The sequence below is a fragment of the Dendropsophus ebraccatus genome, chromosome 13 (genome assembly GCF_027789765.1).
Source record: "Dendropsophus ebraccatus isolate aDenEbr1 chromosome 13, aDenEbr1.pat, whole genome shotgun sequence".
Lineage (NCBI taxonomy): Eukaryota > Metazoa > Chordata > Amphibia > Anura > Hylidae > Dendropsophus > Dendropsophus ebraccatus.
The window spans coordinates 50,345,856-50,361,910 of NC_091466.1; the positions used below are offsets into that span (position 1 = coordinate 50,345,856).

General features: G+C 42.5%; 1 protein-coding gene across 3 annotated transcripts in view; it reads right to left on the bottom strand.

Moving 5' to 3' along the window:
* Nucleotides 1–6,996: 6,996 nt before the first annotated feature.
* The window catches only part of SLC35F4 (solute carrier family 35 member F4), a 133,887-nt gene continuing 124,828 nt past the window's right edge, over nucleotides 6,997–16,055 (bottom strand). For all 3 annotated transcript variants that reach the window (XM_069950031.1, XM_069950033.1, XM_069950032.1), the window contains 4 exons: nucleotides 15,354–15,479; nucleotides 12,999–13,191; nucleotides 10,515–10,604; nucleotides 6,997–7,346 (listed from right to left, as the gene is read on the bottom strand). In XM_069950031.1, coding sequence (XP_069806132.1) covers nucleotides 7,105–7,346; nucleotides 10,515–10,604; nucleotides 12,999–13,191; nucleotides 15,354–15,479 — 651 coding nt within the window. In that variant the 3' untranslated portion in view covers nucleotides 6,997–7,104. The remainder of the gene's footprint in view (nucleotides 7,347–10,514; nucleotides 10,605–12,998; nucleotides 13,192–15,353; nucleotides 15,480–16,055) is intronic.

The window sequence follows — 16,055 nt, forward strand, 5'->3', positions numbered from 1 at the left end:
TTAAACATTGACATGGCACAGTAACTCAACCAGAAACTTAATATTAAACTAGATACTACTCCTACTAGGAGGAGGCTCCCTGACACAATGGGCTGTTTGTTTAGAATAGCACAGAAAATGACTTTTGGTTTAAGTATATAGTAGAGGATGATGGGAGTAATTACTTACGGGGTAAGGGCCATATTACATGGCCCGGTGACTAATGTAAACGAGCGCTGATCTGCTAGATCGATGCTTGTTTACTGAGCCTATTCAATGGCTCAATAATCGTGCAGTGAGGGCTGTATACACACACACACATATATATATATATATATATGTATCGTTTGGGATGTCCATGCAGCCCTTGCTGTATGTAGTAACTAATAAAGTATATACCTCTCCTGTCCAAGCTCCCTGGTGCTCTTTTCACTTCTCCCTGCAGCCATGCCTGGAACTTTAGAGCCGGTCTCTGAGGTCAGAGGCCACTCAGCCAATCACTGGCTGAGACGGGACGGCATCACGGCCAGTGATTGGCTGAGCGGACTGTCACTTCACAGACCGGTGAAAAAGCCTTGACAGCAGAAACAGCATGTTGGCAGAATCGAGAAGAACACAAAGGAGAATGGAGAGGTATGTATATTTATATGTGTTTATTATTTTCCTTACACTTTCATCAGCTGTTGGCCAAGCATCGCTATTACACGTAGCAATGCGCGTTAAGCGGCCAATGATTTTTACATCAGGAACAAAAGACACAATCAGCCGATGATCGTTGTCATCAGCTACCCGTTGTCTCTATTACACATTGCGACAATCTGACGAATTGGCCAAATATTTGTTTTGAAACCAATTTTATACACTATTCTAAAATTCTAATAAAGCGCTTTCCCCCATTTAAATCCTCATCGGTTAGCGAGAATGAAGAACAGCTACAAAGAGTGTCTCCTGTTCTGGAGGTCTAAATAAGTCCATGTAATACATAAAGCAATTTATTATAATGTTTCACTTGTCCTGTGGTGGCACTGCTGGAAATTTAAATACTTACCCCAAGGGATCCCTGGAGTTTCCAGTGGAACTGTATTGTTAGATCTGGGGTTTTGGGGCACATTCTTTCCTTTATACTTAGGGACTGTTTGATCTTCCCTGTAGGGCCACTAGTTTCTTTGTATACCAATGTTTATACTGTAAGCCATGTTTGTAAGGAATGACATAACCATTTCCAGTATGGGGACTTCACATCCTCACAAATCAACTCTAGGAGTCGTTTGACCTTCCATTTATCTATTGACCTATAGATTTCTTCATTGTTGGCTGAAAATAGTGTTTCTCTCTATCTACAGTGATTCTGTGTTGAAGTAATTGCCTCGACTGCTGCCGTCCCTAACCCTGTAATGCAAGGTCAGCAGTGTATGGGACATATGCTTAACCCCTCACCAGATGGACCTCTGCTTTATTGAGTAAGCCAAAAGGTTAGGATGTATGTTTTTGTGTACAGACAGAACTGTATTCATGACTAAAATACGCTGGCGCTATATAGACAATAGGTCTAGGGTGATGGAGGCGATAGAAGGAAATATCCCTGGTTGTCTAGGGTAATGGAGGTGATAGAAGGAAATATTCCTGGTGGTCTAGGGTAGTAAAAGCAATAGAAAGAAATATCTCTAGGGGTAGTAAAGGCAATAGTAGGATATATCCCTGGTGGTCTAGGGTAGTGAAGGTAATAGAAGAAAATATCCCTGATGAGCTAGTGCAGTGTAGGTGTTAACAACCTGGTTATCTATAGCAATAAAGAAGTAAATTATAACATTCTTTTGGGTCTAAAACATTGAAGTGGCTAGTAATAAAATTCCCAAGTGGCAAAGGGGCTAATAAAAAATCAATAGGGGTTCAGTGTAGTAAATTGGTTAATTCCCAGATGAGCACAGAAACTCCATGACCAGCTAAACCCCCATTCAACCAATACCTATATTTTCGACCCCCAAATTCACATGAATGATCTCATGTGTTTGACTGAGAGAAAATGCCAAAATCTACTGGGCAAATAAATTCTCTTAGACAAGTTAAAAAATGTTGAGATTCAACATGTCCAATCGTTTTCGTTACTCTGCCTGGAAGCTGTTTTCCACCTACAAGACTGGTTAGGGCATCGTTTTTTTGTGCTATGATCTCTAGCTGTTACTAGTATTAGATTTGTTAATATTTTTTTTTTATTTCTTTATAATTTAATTTCTGTTAAATAATGTCACAAAAAAATCCAAAATCGCTGACGCTTTTTTTTCCCTCTGAGAGTTCGTCAATGCGGCACTAAGCCGCGAAACTGCGGTCACCCACCTTGCTTCCCCCGCTCCCCCTGTGCACAGCAATAAAAGCCGGATGGTCTGAATACACTGCTGGTGAGTGCCTCCTTTCATCCTTTATTCATTGCTCTGCACATAGAGTCTGCTTGAGGCAGACTGTACGGGAGTAAGGGTGGTATTACATGGGCCGAGCAGGGCCCGATAATACCTGTAAACGAGCAGCGATCTGCTAGATCGTTGCTCGTTTACTGGGCCTATTACACGGCCCGATAATCGTTTGACAAGAGCTGCAAGGACATCGTTACCGATGTCCTTGCAGCCCTTGCTAAACTGGCATACATTACCCATCCACGTTCCAGGGCTGCTCCTGCTGTCCGCTTCTCCCGGGGTCCCGCGCGCGGCCTGTGATTGGCTGAGCGGCCTATCAGCTGACAGGCCGCTGTGAAGCTAGAGTGCGCGCGGGACCCCGGGAGAAGCGGACGGCAGCAGCAGCCCTGGAACGTGGATGGGTAATGTATATCGTTAGTCGCCGGCCACGCACCGCTATTACACGCAGCGGTGCGCGGTCGGCGCCCGACAAAAATAGGGTCTAAACTATATCAACGATCAGCCGATGATCGTTGTCATCGGCTGATCGTTGCATTTATTAAACGGAGTGATAATCGGCCAAATCGGGCCAATTCGGCCGATTATCGTTCTGTGTAATAGTACCCTAAGTATTAGACCTCCAGCAGCCGGAAAACATACTGTGGTTATCCCGATTGGCCAGAGACAGAAGCTCAGCTCTTGTCACTGACTCTTAAATGCCATTCAAGGAGATGATGATGGGTGGCATCATGATGGCTGCAGACCATCATTAATGATTAGCTGCTTGTAGCAGACGGTCTTTACCTTCCATGAAGCTTCATAGAGCCCCTGGAGTTGATGACGTGAATGTATGCCATATGTCCTTAAGTGACAGGCTTCCATGTCATACGTTTACTTTATATTTCGGGAAGGAGTGGGTTTTTTAAACCAAAAACCTTCTTAGGGTTGTATAAATCTGAAGGCTTAGTAGACCCAATCATGCTGACCTTATAAAATAGGTCCATTAAGACCCAAATTGACAAATCTATCAAGTTAATACCTTAAAATTTTCTATCTTTTTTTTTTTTTTAAGGGAATCCTTGACTATTGCCATCAATTCGCTGCCAACCGAGCGCCCTGTGATGTAAGCATTTCGCTAGACCGAAGTTCCTACTCAGCCAAGTTATTTTCACACAACACAATTAATAGCTTGCTCATCCGAATGCGCTTGTATTTATAGAAATCACTGCGAGGAACGTTTCTACAAGCGTGTAGTATTTCTATTTAATCACAGAGGCTGGCAGCATTGTCTTAGAGCACCAAAGGCATTTTATGTTGGAACAGGAAACCAGCTGGGATTTCATCCTCCCGGCTAAAACCTTCTCCAGTCAAAGGAATTGGACTGAGCATCCAGTGGCTGATACAGCACACACACACAAACCCCCGGGGCTTGTTGGATGCCATGAAAACAAATTACTTATCTGTGTGAAATGTATTAATAGAATTGTTTTCTGTTGGTATATTAAGTGTGACACCACCGAGCCTAGAGCGAGTTGTTGGGTGTCAATCTTCCATGATTTCCAGTCTTGTAGCTGCCATGCAACCTTCTATATGTATGTTGCGTTTGTCTCAAAGAATAAATTCCATTGGTATAATGAAAGAGATGATGAATAGAGGGCAACCACATATATGATATATCAGCTGTTTTCAGCCATGCTGATCTATGGTCAAATGTTACCCATACCTGTGCCATGTGATGGGATCAGATGGTGTGTTATCATTTATATTTACGGGGTGAGTGCTTATACACTTGTACATGTTTTTTAGATCTCTAGTTTTACCAGTTAGAGTTCAGATCGGTATGTTGTTTTACCGCCTCATTCATACAGGTGAATATATATATATATATATATATATATATATATATATATATATACTGTAGCAGCACTTTCAGGTTAAGCTGCCCTGTGTGTGCACATAAGTAGAAGTATTTCCATTCTCTGGATAACTTATTTATGGCATTTTCCACCAGTTTTCCCCTCTACAGGCTCCAGCTCTAAATTTTCAGTTGTCCCTGAGCTACTGGTTGAGGCTATGTTCCCAAAGCATATCTTTTCGTAAATGTACAGCCATTGTTGCAATCGCCAACAACGGCCGTACTTTGTACGAAAAGACACACTGCCTTATCTCCTATGGGATCCCAGCCGGAGCGTATACACATAGTATACGCTCCGGCCAGTAGTGATGTCACAATACCAGAATTTTGAGTTCGATACCAATACCAACTTTTTTTTTTCAATGCTCGATACCATTTCGATACTTAATAAATTATATTTAAGAAACAAAAAAAAAACAACAAAAGACACAAGTATAGAAATGACACCCCCCTCCCCCCCACCCCCGGGTTCAGGTCAGTACGAACCAATTTATGTTCCCCTAATTTTATAACTTTAAAAATAAAGTCCCCATTATTTAAAATAAATAAAAACTTGCCCAACTCTGACTCACTTTTTTTTTTTTATCTCTCCGCCTGTCTGGCTGGAGGTGAGGGGGCATTTTTTGCGCTGTGATCTGTAATTTTATTTAGTACCATGTTTTTATGTGGTACTGAATTGGGTGGTTTCTGCACTTGCTCTGTTTACCGTGCGTGATCAGGAAAGTGACAGGTAGTATGGACAATAACACTTCAGCTGCCAGGGATGGGGGTTATAATCATGTAACACACAACTGCTATCAGGGGGAGGATGGGGGTTGTAGTCATCTAACACACACCTGCTATCAGGGGGAGGATGGGGGTTGTAGTCATGTAACACACACCTGCTATCGGGGAGGATGGGGGTTTTAGTCATGTAACACTTTAACTATCAGAGGGTAATGGGGGTTGTAACCATATAACACACACCAGCCAGCAGGGGGGATGATGGGGTTGTAGCCATATACACACACCAGCCAGCAGGGGGGATGATGGGGGTTGTAGCCATATAACACACACCAGCCAGCAGGGGGGATGATGGGGGCTGTAGCCATATAAAACACACCAGCCAGCAGGGGGGATGATGGGGTTGTAGCCATATAACACACCAGCCAGCAGTGGGGATGATGGGGGTTGTAGCCATATAACACACACTAGCCAGCAGGGGGCATGATGGGGGCTGTAGTTTCACTATTCCTGGTGTCAGGAATGACCCTGACTACTGACCCAGCAGGGTGACCTGGATTTGGCTGTAGAGTAATCTGCAGGTTACAGCCCCCCTCCCCTTTCCAGTCAGAGTCAGGCCGACTGTACACCCCCCACACTGTTAATGTCTGCTCCGGGAGTTTCCTGCCGGCCCCGGCCTCCCGCCCCTCCTCACACTCCTGCCCCCCCCATCTCATAGTCCTCCCGTCCAGATGTAGTGGCCGCATCTCCTCCTGCCGCCCCCTCCTCCTGCCTTCTCCTCTCCAGGACGCGCCGCTCTCCCTCTTCAGCCGTGACCCTGCTTTGCCCGCAGTCATTAGCAGCCGGGGGTCTGCTACACACAGTAGCCAACCCCTGCTGTATATGGAGCGGGCTCAGGAGGGGGGTAATGCCGGTGTCAGTGTGACAGCGGCATCTATATAGTTACATAGCCGGCACAAGCAATAGCTATGTGTCGGCTATTTGAATTTGCCGCCGATGGGGGAAGAGGGTGCGCGCGCCAAAGAGGTGACAGATGGGAGCAGGGGGCGGCACACAGAGAACACGGTCGGTGCTCAGATAGCCGCCGGCCGTGTTCTCTGCGATATACTTTATGTTAAACTGCATAATAGCGCAGTTTAACATAAAGTTTCGATACCAGGAAATCCTGGTATCGAACCATTTTTAGGCCCGGAATATCGATAGTAGTATCGATATTTCGGTGCATCGTGCAACACTATCGGCCAGGATCCTTCGCGGCGCTGCAAAGAACTGACATGTCAGTGTCCTGTCCATAAAGCAAGCGGCTGCGGCTCGCTAGTTTGCTGTGAGAAGTTCTGATGCGGGTGCGCTCAGATGCGCCCGCATCAGAACTTTGCGGCGTAAAAGATTATCCGGGCAGTACTGCAGTACCGGTCGGGATGATCTTTTCAGAGACCGGCCGTCCTGTGACCCAGGCGGGTCACAGAACGGCCGGTCTCTCACGCTGTGGGAACATCTTGTGAATACTCACTGCTATAATATCTCCCCTACACTTCACACACACGAGGAAATCCTGTCCCCTACATCTTTACAGCACACCTCAGAAGCCACAGCAGCATGGAGGACATTAGAGAACAATTAATATAACTTGGGAGTACAGCACTGAAATAAGATAACAGGCAATGTAAGCTGCACTCCTGTCCCTGACCTGAAAAGTCAGTGAGCTGATCTATCTTGCATTTAGCTGCTTCTGCAGTGTGCATCATCAAGGGTTGAGTAAAGTTACCTGATAAGTTAAGAAAGAGGTGTTTTTTCTGATAAGATATATTATAAAGTTTATTTACATTTACATTTACTATTGCTTTATGTAGTTGGATCTATTTAATGCATATCAGATGGTGTATGATGGTTTCAACATTTGCGAGAATGAAGTACATTGAAGACCTTCCATAAAAAAAGAACTTTATTGTGTTATTTACATGTAGGTGTATAAATGTAAACATTATGTCTGTAACTTAGAATTATTTGCAGATAAGTACTGTGATATTACATTACAATTAGTGAAATAATTAAATTATATTCACAGAATATACATTCACGTGCATTCAAATGATGGTGGTGTTAAGACAGTGGTATAGACACTGTGCCGTTGGCCCTGCTCCTGCTCCTCGTGTGGACTCCAGCATCGGCCACATCCTCTGCATGCTCCTCCGTCTTCTTCTCTTTTAAGCTGTTGATGAATCGCAGGGTAATCTCATCCCATTCTTCGGGAAGTAGCATAAGCAGAAAGCCAAGGCAGATGATGATAGTTGCTCCCAGTCTTACCACACTGAAGATCACTTCATGTTTCAGCAGGTCGATAACTGGATGGAAGAAATGTGAAAAGAAGGTTCTGAGTGAAGAGGATATGGGTTAAAAGATAGGTGTTATATACAACATAATGGGGGACATTTGCTCGTATGCCAGTCTTAAAGCCCTGCCCTCCTTTCCCCAACCAAATTTACTAAGAGGCATAGGCCTCTTAGTAAATCCGGCCATCCCTGTGCCTGGCGCAAGCCTTGAAGAGCAGATCTACACCTGCATCTGGGTTAGCAAAATTAAATTTCAGAGGGTTCTCCCCCAAATAAGATGGAAATCAGACAATTGGCACTTTATTTTTGTTTAAATGGTCGCCTCCAGGTGGCGCTGTGGCTATGCCAACCATACTACAAATGTTTTTTGTTTTTTTTTTCCAATCAAATTTTTATTCAAAAAGATTTATATAAAACAGTTCAGAGCATATCAAGACATAGAGGTCGCGCAAGACCTTGTAGAGATAAATGTAAATGTATTATAAATATAATATGCTCTTTAGGAGCATATACTACAAATGTGTAATTTGTCCTCTGCAGTGAGTTAGCTCACAAGTAGCTGCTAAGTAATCCTGTCCGGCAGATCTAACAGCGATGCAGGCAGACCTGGTGCAGAAAGAAACTCCACAACCAGAAGTCACATGGGGGAGGAATGGATGAGTGAGGAGGAAATAACGGCTGATCATTAAGGCATCCGTGAGAGTCTCAATTTATGCAAATAAGCGCCACCTGTTAGCAACTTTCCGGAAAAATATATATATAATCAATTATAATGAGCACAATGGAGATTTATCAAACATGGTGTAAAATGAAACTGGCTCAGTTACCCCTAGCAACCAATCAGATTCCACCTTTGATTTTCCAAAGAGTCTGTGAGGAATGAAAGGTGGAATCTGATTGGTTGCTAGGGGCAACTGAGCCAGTTTCACTTTACATCATGTTTGATGAATTTCCCCCATTGTCTCTACTGGCCGGTGTCAGATTTTCATCTAATTTGGAACAGCAGGACGCCCTCCAGGGCCCTTTGAGTTGGGGAAGTTCAGTTTTACTAATCCTGTACCTAATATAAAGAAGGTATTGTAGGCGGACTTCTGCTGACGAATAGTCTGTGGCCAATAAGAGTTGTGTTGAAGAGTACCTGCAACTCTCCTGAATGGTATATATTAGTAAGTTAATGTATTCCACAAGGAAATAACAATCCTAGAGATTTTTTTTTTTGCCAACCGGGTGTTACCAATCGGGGATGCATCTCTGTATAAACTGAGGTTGGGTGCACATATAGTATTTTGGTCAGTATTGTTAAAGGAGAAGTCCAGTGAAAATTGTTATTAAAATATTGTATTGCCCCCCCAAAAGTTATACAAATCAACAATATACACTTGGGAAATGCACAAGTGATTTTTTCCCTGCATTTACTACTGCATCAAGGCTTCACTTCCTGGATAACATGGTGATGTCACTTCCTAGATAACAAGGTGATGTCACTTCCTGGATAACATGGTGATTTCACGACCCAACTCCCAGAGCTGTGCAGGCTGTGGCTGCTGGAGTGGATGATGGCAGGGGGACACTGAGGGACACAGGGCATTGGAGGGACACTGAGCCTCCCTCTGCCATCATCCTCTCCAGCAGCCACAGCCCGCACAGCTCTGGAAATCAGGTCGTGAGATCACCATTTTATCCAGGAAGTGACATCACCATGTTATCCAGGAAGTGACATCACCATGTTATCCAGGAAGTGAAGTCTTGATGCAGTAGTAAGTGCAGGAAAAAAAGCACTTTATGTGTATTTTCCATAATAAGAGTATATTGGGGATTTGTATAACTTTTGGGGGCAATACAATACTTTAATAAAAATTTTCACCGGACTTCTCCTTTAAGTCTGGAGTGAGCCCAAAACACAGGAAGGGGGAGAATGGTGCAAATTTTCACATTATAGTAGTTCTTCCTGGTTTTGGTGCAAAATAATGACCAAATACTACATCCTGACCATGTCAGGGACACACGTCTTTAGGAATGATAACACCCAGTTGTCAATTTATTTACACATTCCTAGGAGAAAAAGCAGAGGACCACTCAGCATTTCAAGCATAGCCTTCCCCATGTTATTTCATGGTGAATACAAGTATTTAGCACAGTAACACTGGCATGTCAGGAGAGCAGACCTGTCTGTCTTACAACCCATTCTTAGCTAAACCCATTTATACACTCAGCAGGCGTGCATAATAAAAACAGATCTGTCAACAGCAGCTTGTTGTCATTTTCCATGGTGTTTTCTGTAATACACTAGATGTAAAATAAATGAATAATACATCAAGCATCAAAAGGATATAAAAGACATAATACAAAGATAATATCCGGGTGTGTATTACGGCATCCTATTAGCTCCTCATCATTCTGTGCATCTCTACTAGATGTCACTATTTACCTACATTCTTATGCCAATGGCTTCTAAATATTTCACAAGTGACTCATGTCTTATAAATCATGTATCTAGGAAAAACCAAAAAGATACAGTCAAAAGCGTAGAACAAAAGAATACCTAAGGGGGTTTTCCAGTCGTATTGTATTAGTAAAAAGAGAGAGAAAACAGAGGTTACTCAGTAAGTAGATATTTATATATATATATATATATATATATATATATATATATATATATATAGAGAGAGAGAGAGAGAGAGAGAGAGAGAGAGAGAGAGAGAGAGAGACGTAGCTATAGGGGGTGCGGAAATAACAATCACATCCAGGTCCTAGTGACTAGAGCCTTATTACATGGGACAATTACATGACCCTTTATACTATAGCTAGTGATCAGCAAATCAGGTTGTTTTGATTCATCAAAAACCCATTAGTCACTGGCCACAAATCTCTTCATGTAATGGTAAATGTGCTTTAAAGGGAATGTGTCATTAGCATTATGTCACCTTAAATAAGGGCAGCATAAACTTGTGACAGGAATGCCAAACATCATTTTATTCAGCCGTTCTCCTAATATGCAGGAGAATAGTATTCTTGCCACACCCCTCCCCCCGCCTTCCAGTTGCTGATTGACAGTTGACTGCCTATACTTAGCATGAATAAATAACTGCTGGTGGGCGGAGTTTTCTGCTTGTGCCAGCACTATATAAATAAACATTTCCAGCAGCTTTAATGACATTTTAAGACAATTCTAGCACTTACCAGCATTACCTGGAACACTGAGCACTGTGCCGATTGAAATAAGGATGGGATATGTTAAGACAACCCCAACATTTACTAAGATGTTGAAAGCTGTAAAAAAATGCAAAAATACATTTATAAATCCCATGCAGGATGTCATACATATGTTATACAATGTAGAACCCTAATAATAGTTCTTTAGTACCTAGTAAATATTCAACCAAATTCACAACCTATCAGACTGCACAGTTTGTTGAAGGATTTGGTGACTCTGAGTGTTTTGTAGTCTGTTACAATGGAGACATATAGGTTAGCATAGAAGCTGTAGACACCAAATAGTAAACAGTCTGTAACTCAGACTCTATAGGAAGGTCCTGTATTATTAATACACTGAAGCAGTAGAGGTGTACATGGTCTTAAAATGTCATTTATATTTGGGTTTTTAGAGTTTTGGGTTAGCAGTAGTAAAAAATTGGTAATCCAGTCACTGTCGTTTCGTTGTTTTTTTTTTTTTTTTTGCAGAAATCAATAGTCCAGGCGATTTTAAGAAACTTTGTATTTGGGTTTATTAGGCAAATATGCCATTATCTGCATTCAAAAAGACTTTCCCCAGGTCCCGCCTTCCCTCCTCTCTCTCATCCACTGCTCATTATCAGGAAATCTCGACTCTTTTACATCAGTCGGGCCCTGTGTAACCTATGAAGAAGGGAGGGGGGAGGAGGGAGATTAGTCGCCATCAGAGAACAAAGGATTACATAGCAGGGAGCAGTGTGAAGCTGGTATTCAGTGGTCAGAGGAGATAGCCTGGTCATGTACAGTAGCTGTAAATTAACTCTTTGTCCTGTTTTGGTGCCTCATCTCCCTCAACCCCTTCCCTCTCCGTAGGCAACCATGAACACAGGGGGGAGAGCTTCAAACTGCTTTTTCATTATAAAAATGCATTTTTCAACTTATAACCCCAATTACAAAGTTTCTTAAAATCGCCTGTACTATTAGTTTCTGCAAAAAAAATTTAAATGACAGTGATGCTTTAAAAAAATCAGTGTTTAGTGTTTTTCTCCCTACACTCTTTTCTAATATCTGCTGCACCTCAGCACATTCAAGAAGGGGAATCACAGTACACAGTTGTGTCAGTCAGGACAGGCAACGGGCTATTCTCTCTGACCAAACTCCAGAACACTGAGGCCTTGGGGAATCACAAATGGTTCCTTTACGTATTTGTAGCCAGTAGCCAGAGACATTAAGCATCTGGGCATTGTTCTTCTAAATTGGACAACCCACAACAATGGCATATAAACTGCTGTATGGTGCCAAATCATTTGTCATAATTAGCTATTGTAGTTTTATAGGCTAAGTTTAACATATATGGGGATATAGCCCAAAAAACAAATTGATGTCTTTATCCCTGTTGGTCAAGGGCAGAAAAAAAACTTTTTTGTTCAAATCAACTGGTATCAGAAAGTTATATAGATTTTAGTTTAGTTTAGTTCTATTTAAAAATCTCAAGTATTCCAGTATTTATCTGCTGCTGTATGTCCTGCAGGAAGTGGTGTATTCTTTTCAGTCTGAGACAGTGCTCTCTGCTGCCACCTCTGTCCATGACAGGAACTGTCCAGAGCAGCAGCTAATCCCTATAGAAAACCTCTCCTGCTTTGTACAGTTCCTGACAAGGACAGAGGGGGCAGTCGAGAGGACTGTGTCAGACTGAAAAAAAAACATCTCTTCCTGCAGAACATACAACAGCTGATAAGTATGGGAAGACTTGAGATGTTTTAATAAAAGTAAATTACCAATCTATATAACTTTTTGAAACCAGTTGATTTAAAAAACGAAGGAGTACCCCTTTAAAGATGCATACCTAGTGTCCAATGGTTTACTCATCCCTCCAGACTCCGATGCTGTCCCTGTGGCAGGAAGGCAGAGACATCCCCCTTTTCCAGACATTATACAGACTGCTGTCTATGGCCATTATTAACAATTATTGCTCCCTATGCCCCCTCCCTCAAAATGCTCCTACAATCTCCCACCTATCATAGATTGCTCCCCATACTCAGCCTATTTTAATATAAACTGATGCTCATACACCTTCCCCAAAGACTGCTTCAATGCCCCCCCCCCCCACACACACACACGGACTGCTCCACATATACTCCCCCATTCTCAGACTACACCTCATACTCACCCCTTTCACAGATTGCTACTAGGATCTAACCTACAGATTGATCTAGTGGCCCCATATTTCTCCCAGAAAGATGTCACCTCTAGTTCTTTCTTTCACAGACTGCCTCCCCTGCTTTGTTGCTTATAGTCTTTCCACAAAGTGTCAGGCCTTGTCTGTGTGGAGGCATTCTAGACCTAATACTAATATGTTTCATATACTTTGCACTCTGAAGAACCAGTGCCCCAGAGGAGCCTTCCAAGTGCACGTTCTTTGTAGGTTAGAAAAAAAACAATATAATATAAAGTACAATTTTTTTTAGGAAGAGGTGCCCTATTCCTACTTACCTAACCAGAGACCGGCAACTCCACACAGATATCCCCATGGTAAGGCTGAGAAGGAGGACCAGTGCTCTACTTTGGTAAAATAAAGGATGATCGGTGTACATGAGATGAAGATTAAATTGAAAAATCCTAAAGTAGAAAAAAAATGTGCTGCTTCACCGAAGTTAGCCGTTCCGAGAAACATCTTAAATAAAACCTGTAACAATAAGAATGTCACTTGTTATTAAACACACGCAGATGGCCGAAATACTTAAAGGGATTGTCTGATATTAGAGAAAAGGATCTCCTTTGTTTCCAGAAACAGCGCCAACCCTTTCCAATTGGCTGTGTCTGGTACTATAGTTCAGCTCTCTTAAAAGGGTATTGCAACTTATCACACTCCATAGGGCAGGGGATAAGTGTCTGATTGCAGGGGAAGGCGGGGGGGGGGGGGGGGGGGGGGGGTAATTTCTAGGAACGACAGGTAAAAGTGTATGGGGCCTCCTGACTCTCCACCGGAGGTTGGATTTTCTGGCTGGGGCTTATCCCTTCCCATAACACATGAATGTTTATCCCATTTCAAGATTTGACTTTATAAGACATTTCTTATATGATATATCCCTTGGATAGGGGAAAAGTTGTTTTTTTCTGGAATACCTCTTTAGGCTATGTTGTCACACAGTATTTGTCACACACTGGTGAAATTGAGTGGAAGACCGTCTTTAAATAGCAAATAACAGCTGTTATTTCAAAACAATGGCCATTGTTTTAAGATAATGGAAGATATTTGCCATTAAATGGCGGCCATCAACTCAATTTCAACATTGTGTGAACATGGCCTTTCTGTGTTTCCAATCCACTCCTGGTTTTGGTTGCAAAATACTGAGCAAAAATATTGTGTGGGAACATGGCCTTAAAGGGATACTCCAGCTATTTTGTTTTCCTTTCAAATCAACTGGTGTCAGAAAGTTATACAGATTTGTAATTTCCTTCTATTTAATTTCCTTCTATGTAAAATCTCAAGTCTTCCCATACTTATCAGCTGTTGTATGTCTTGCAGAAAGTGGTGCATTCTTTCCAGTCTGACACAGTGCTCTCTGCTCCCACCTCTGTTCATGAGGGGAACTGTCCAAAGCAGGCGAAGTTTCCTATGGGGATTTACTACTACTCTGGACAGTTCCTGTCTTGGACAGAGGTGGCAGCAGAGAGCACTGTGTCAGACTGAAAAGAATACACCACTTCCTGCAGGACTTACAGCAGCTTATAAGCACTGTAATACTTGAGATTTTTAAATAAAGGTAAATTACAAATTGATATAACTTTCTGATACCACTTAATTTAAAAGAATTTTTATTTTGCTAGGGTACCCCTTAAGGCCATGTTCACACACAGTAAGAGACTGGCCGTTCCGTGACCCAGCCAGGTCACGGAACGGCCGGTCTCTGAAAAGATCATCCTGGCCGGTACTGCAGTACCGGTCGGATGATCTTTGCAGCCGCAGAGTTTTGATGCGGGCGCATCTGTGCGCGCCCGCATCAGAACTCCCCACTGCACACTATGCAGCATGTAGCCGCTCACTCCATAGTGTTCACTGATAGGGTTTTCTGCTGCCGCTATTCACTGAACAGCGGCCGCAGAAAACTGACACGTCAATTTTCTACGGCGCCGCAAGAGATCCCGACCGGAGCATATACTATGTGTATACGCTCCAACCGGGATCCCATAGAAAGCAAGGCAACGTATGTTGTAGCACAAAGTACAGCCGTTGTTGCCGATTGCAACAACGGCCGTACTTTTATGAAAATATATGTTGTGTGAACATAGCCTAAAGAAGTACGATGGAATAAGGCATTAATATATGAATGGGCCCAAATCCAAGCTTTGCTATGAAAACCCATCTGTTCTTGCTGTGTCCCTGCTGTGTGTATTTTTCCAGTACTGTGACATCATTAATTATTTTTTTAACTCAGCTGTTATGTCACTGTTATGTCTTCCAAATCTGACATCACTGTATAAAATATGTTTATGTTTTGACATCACTGTGTGATTGATTCGAGAATTGCCTCTATTATTTTTATGCCGTGACATCACTGTGTGCATTATCCATGTTACTGGGACATCACTGTATATTGTTGATTGGGGCCTCTGGGACCTCTGAGAACCTCCACCTCTTCATGGACAGCATTATTATTTTTTATTATAATTTTATTTTTCTATTTAAAGGAAATAAAATGGCTTAGATTGTGGAGCATGGGCGATATCTTAATTTCTAGTGCAGCCAGGATTCCTTTTCCCACAATCCCTTGCGCTCAGCCATACACGTGGGCATTGACAGCAGATTAAACAGCTGTAAGTGATGATGATGTAATACTTTCGTACCTTATATAGCGCCGATGCCGAGGCAGATCCGACAGCTAGAGCCACTCCAATAATGGAGTCGCCATGGAAACCATCTGCATACGCCATCATTACGATTCCTGTTATTGCCATTATTGTAGCGACTATCTGTGCCAAAGAAAGAGGTAAACAAGCCGTTACTTTCCCTTATGAGAAGGGGTTTCACATCATTGAACAAACCCTGTAAAGTATTGCACACGTATTAGCAAACCACCAGCTCTGGAATTGTCAGCGAGCCATCTGCGAAGGACTGGAACAGCAACATTAAAGGCTACGTACACCTTTGCGGCCAAATTTATATTGTTGCAATGTATAATAACAAAAATCTTATATTCTATTGTATCTACAGCTCCTATGTAGCTCCATGGTAAAAGACAACAAAATAGATGACTGTGCGAGACTATACAGGGTTTGCTTGCCGTCTTTTACAATGGAGATACATACATCTGCATAGGAGCTGTAGTACGAAAATGATACAATTAGACAATACAAAAATGACTGTGGGGAACGATAGAGTCGTCGTCCAAGGATATTTCTTTTTTATATGGATGGGACTAGTGTTAAAAAAGGAAGTGATACTTATCAACCCTGATCCCCCACTAGCTGCCGCTCTGACTGCTACTGGTCGCTGCCCATCACTACTTTGTGCTGTCTTCAAAAGGACTGCCTGCTCACTATCTACTG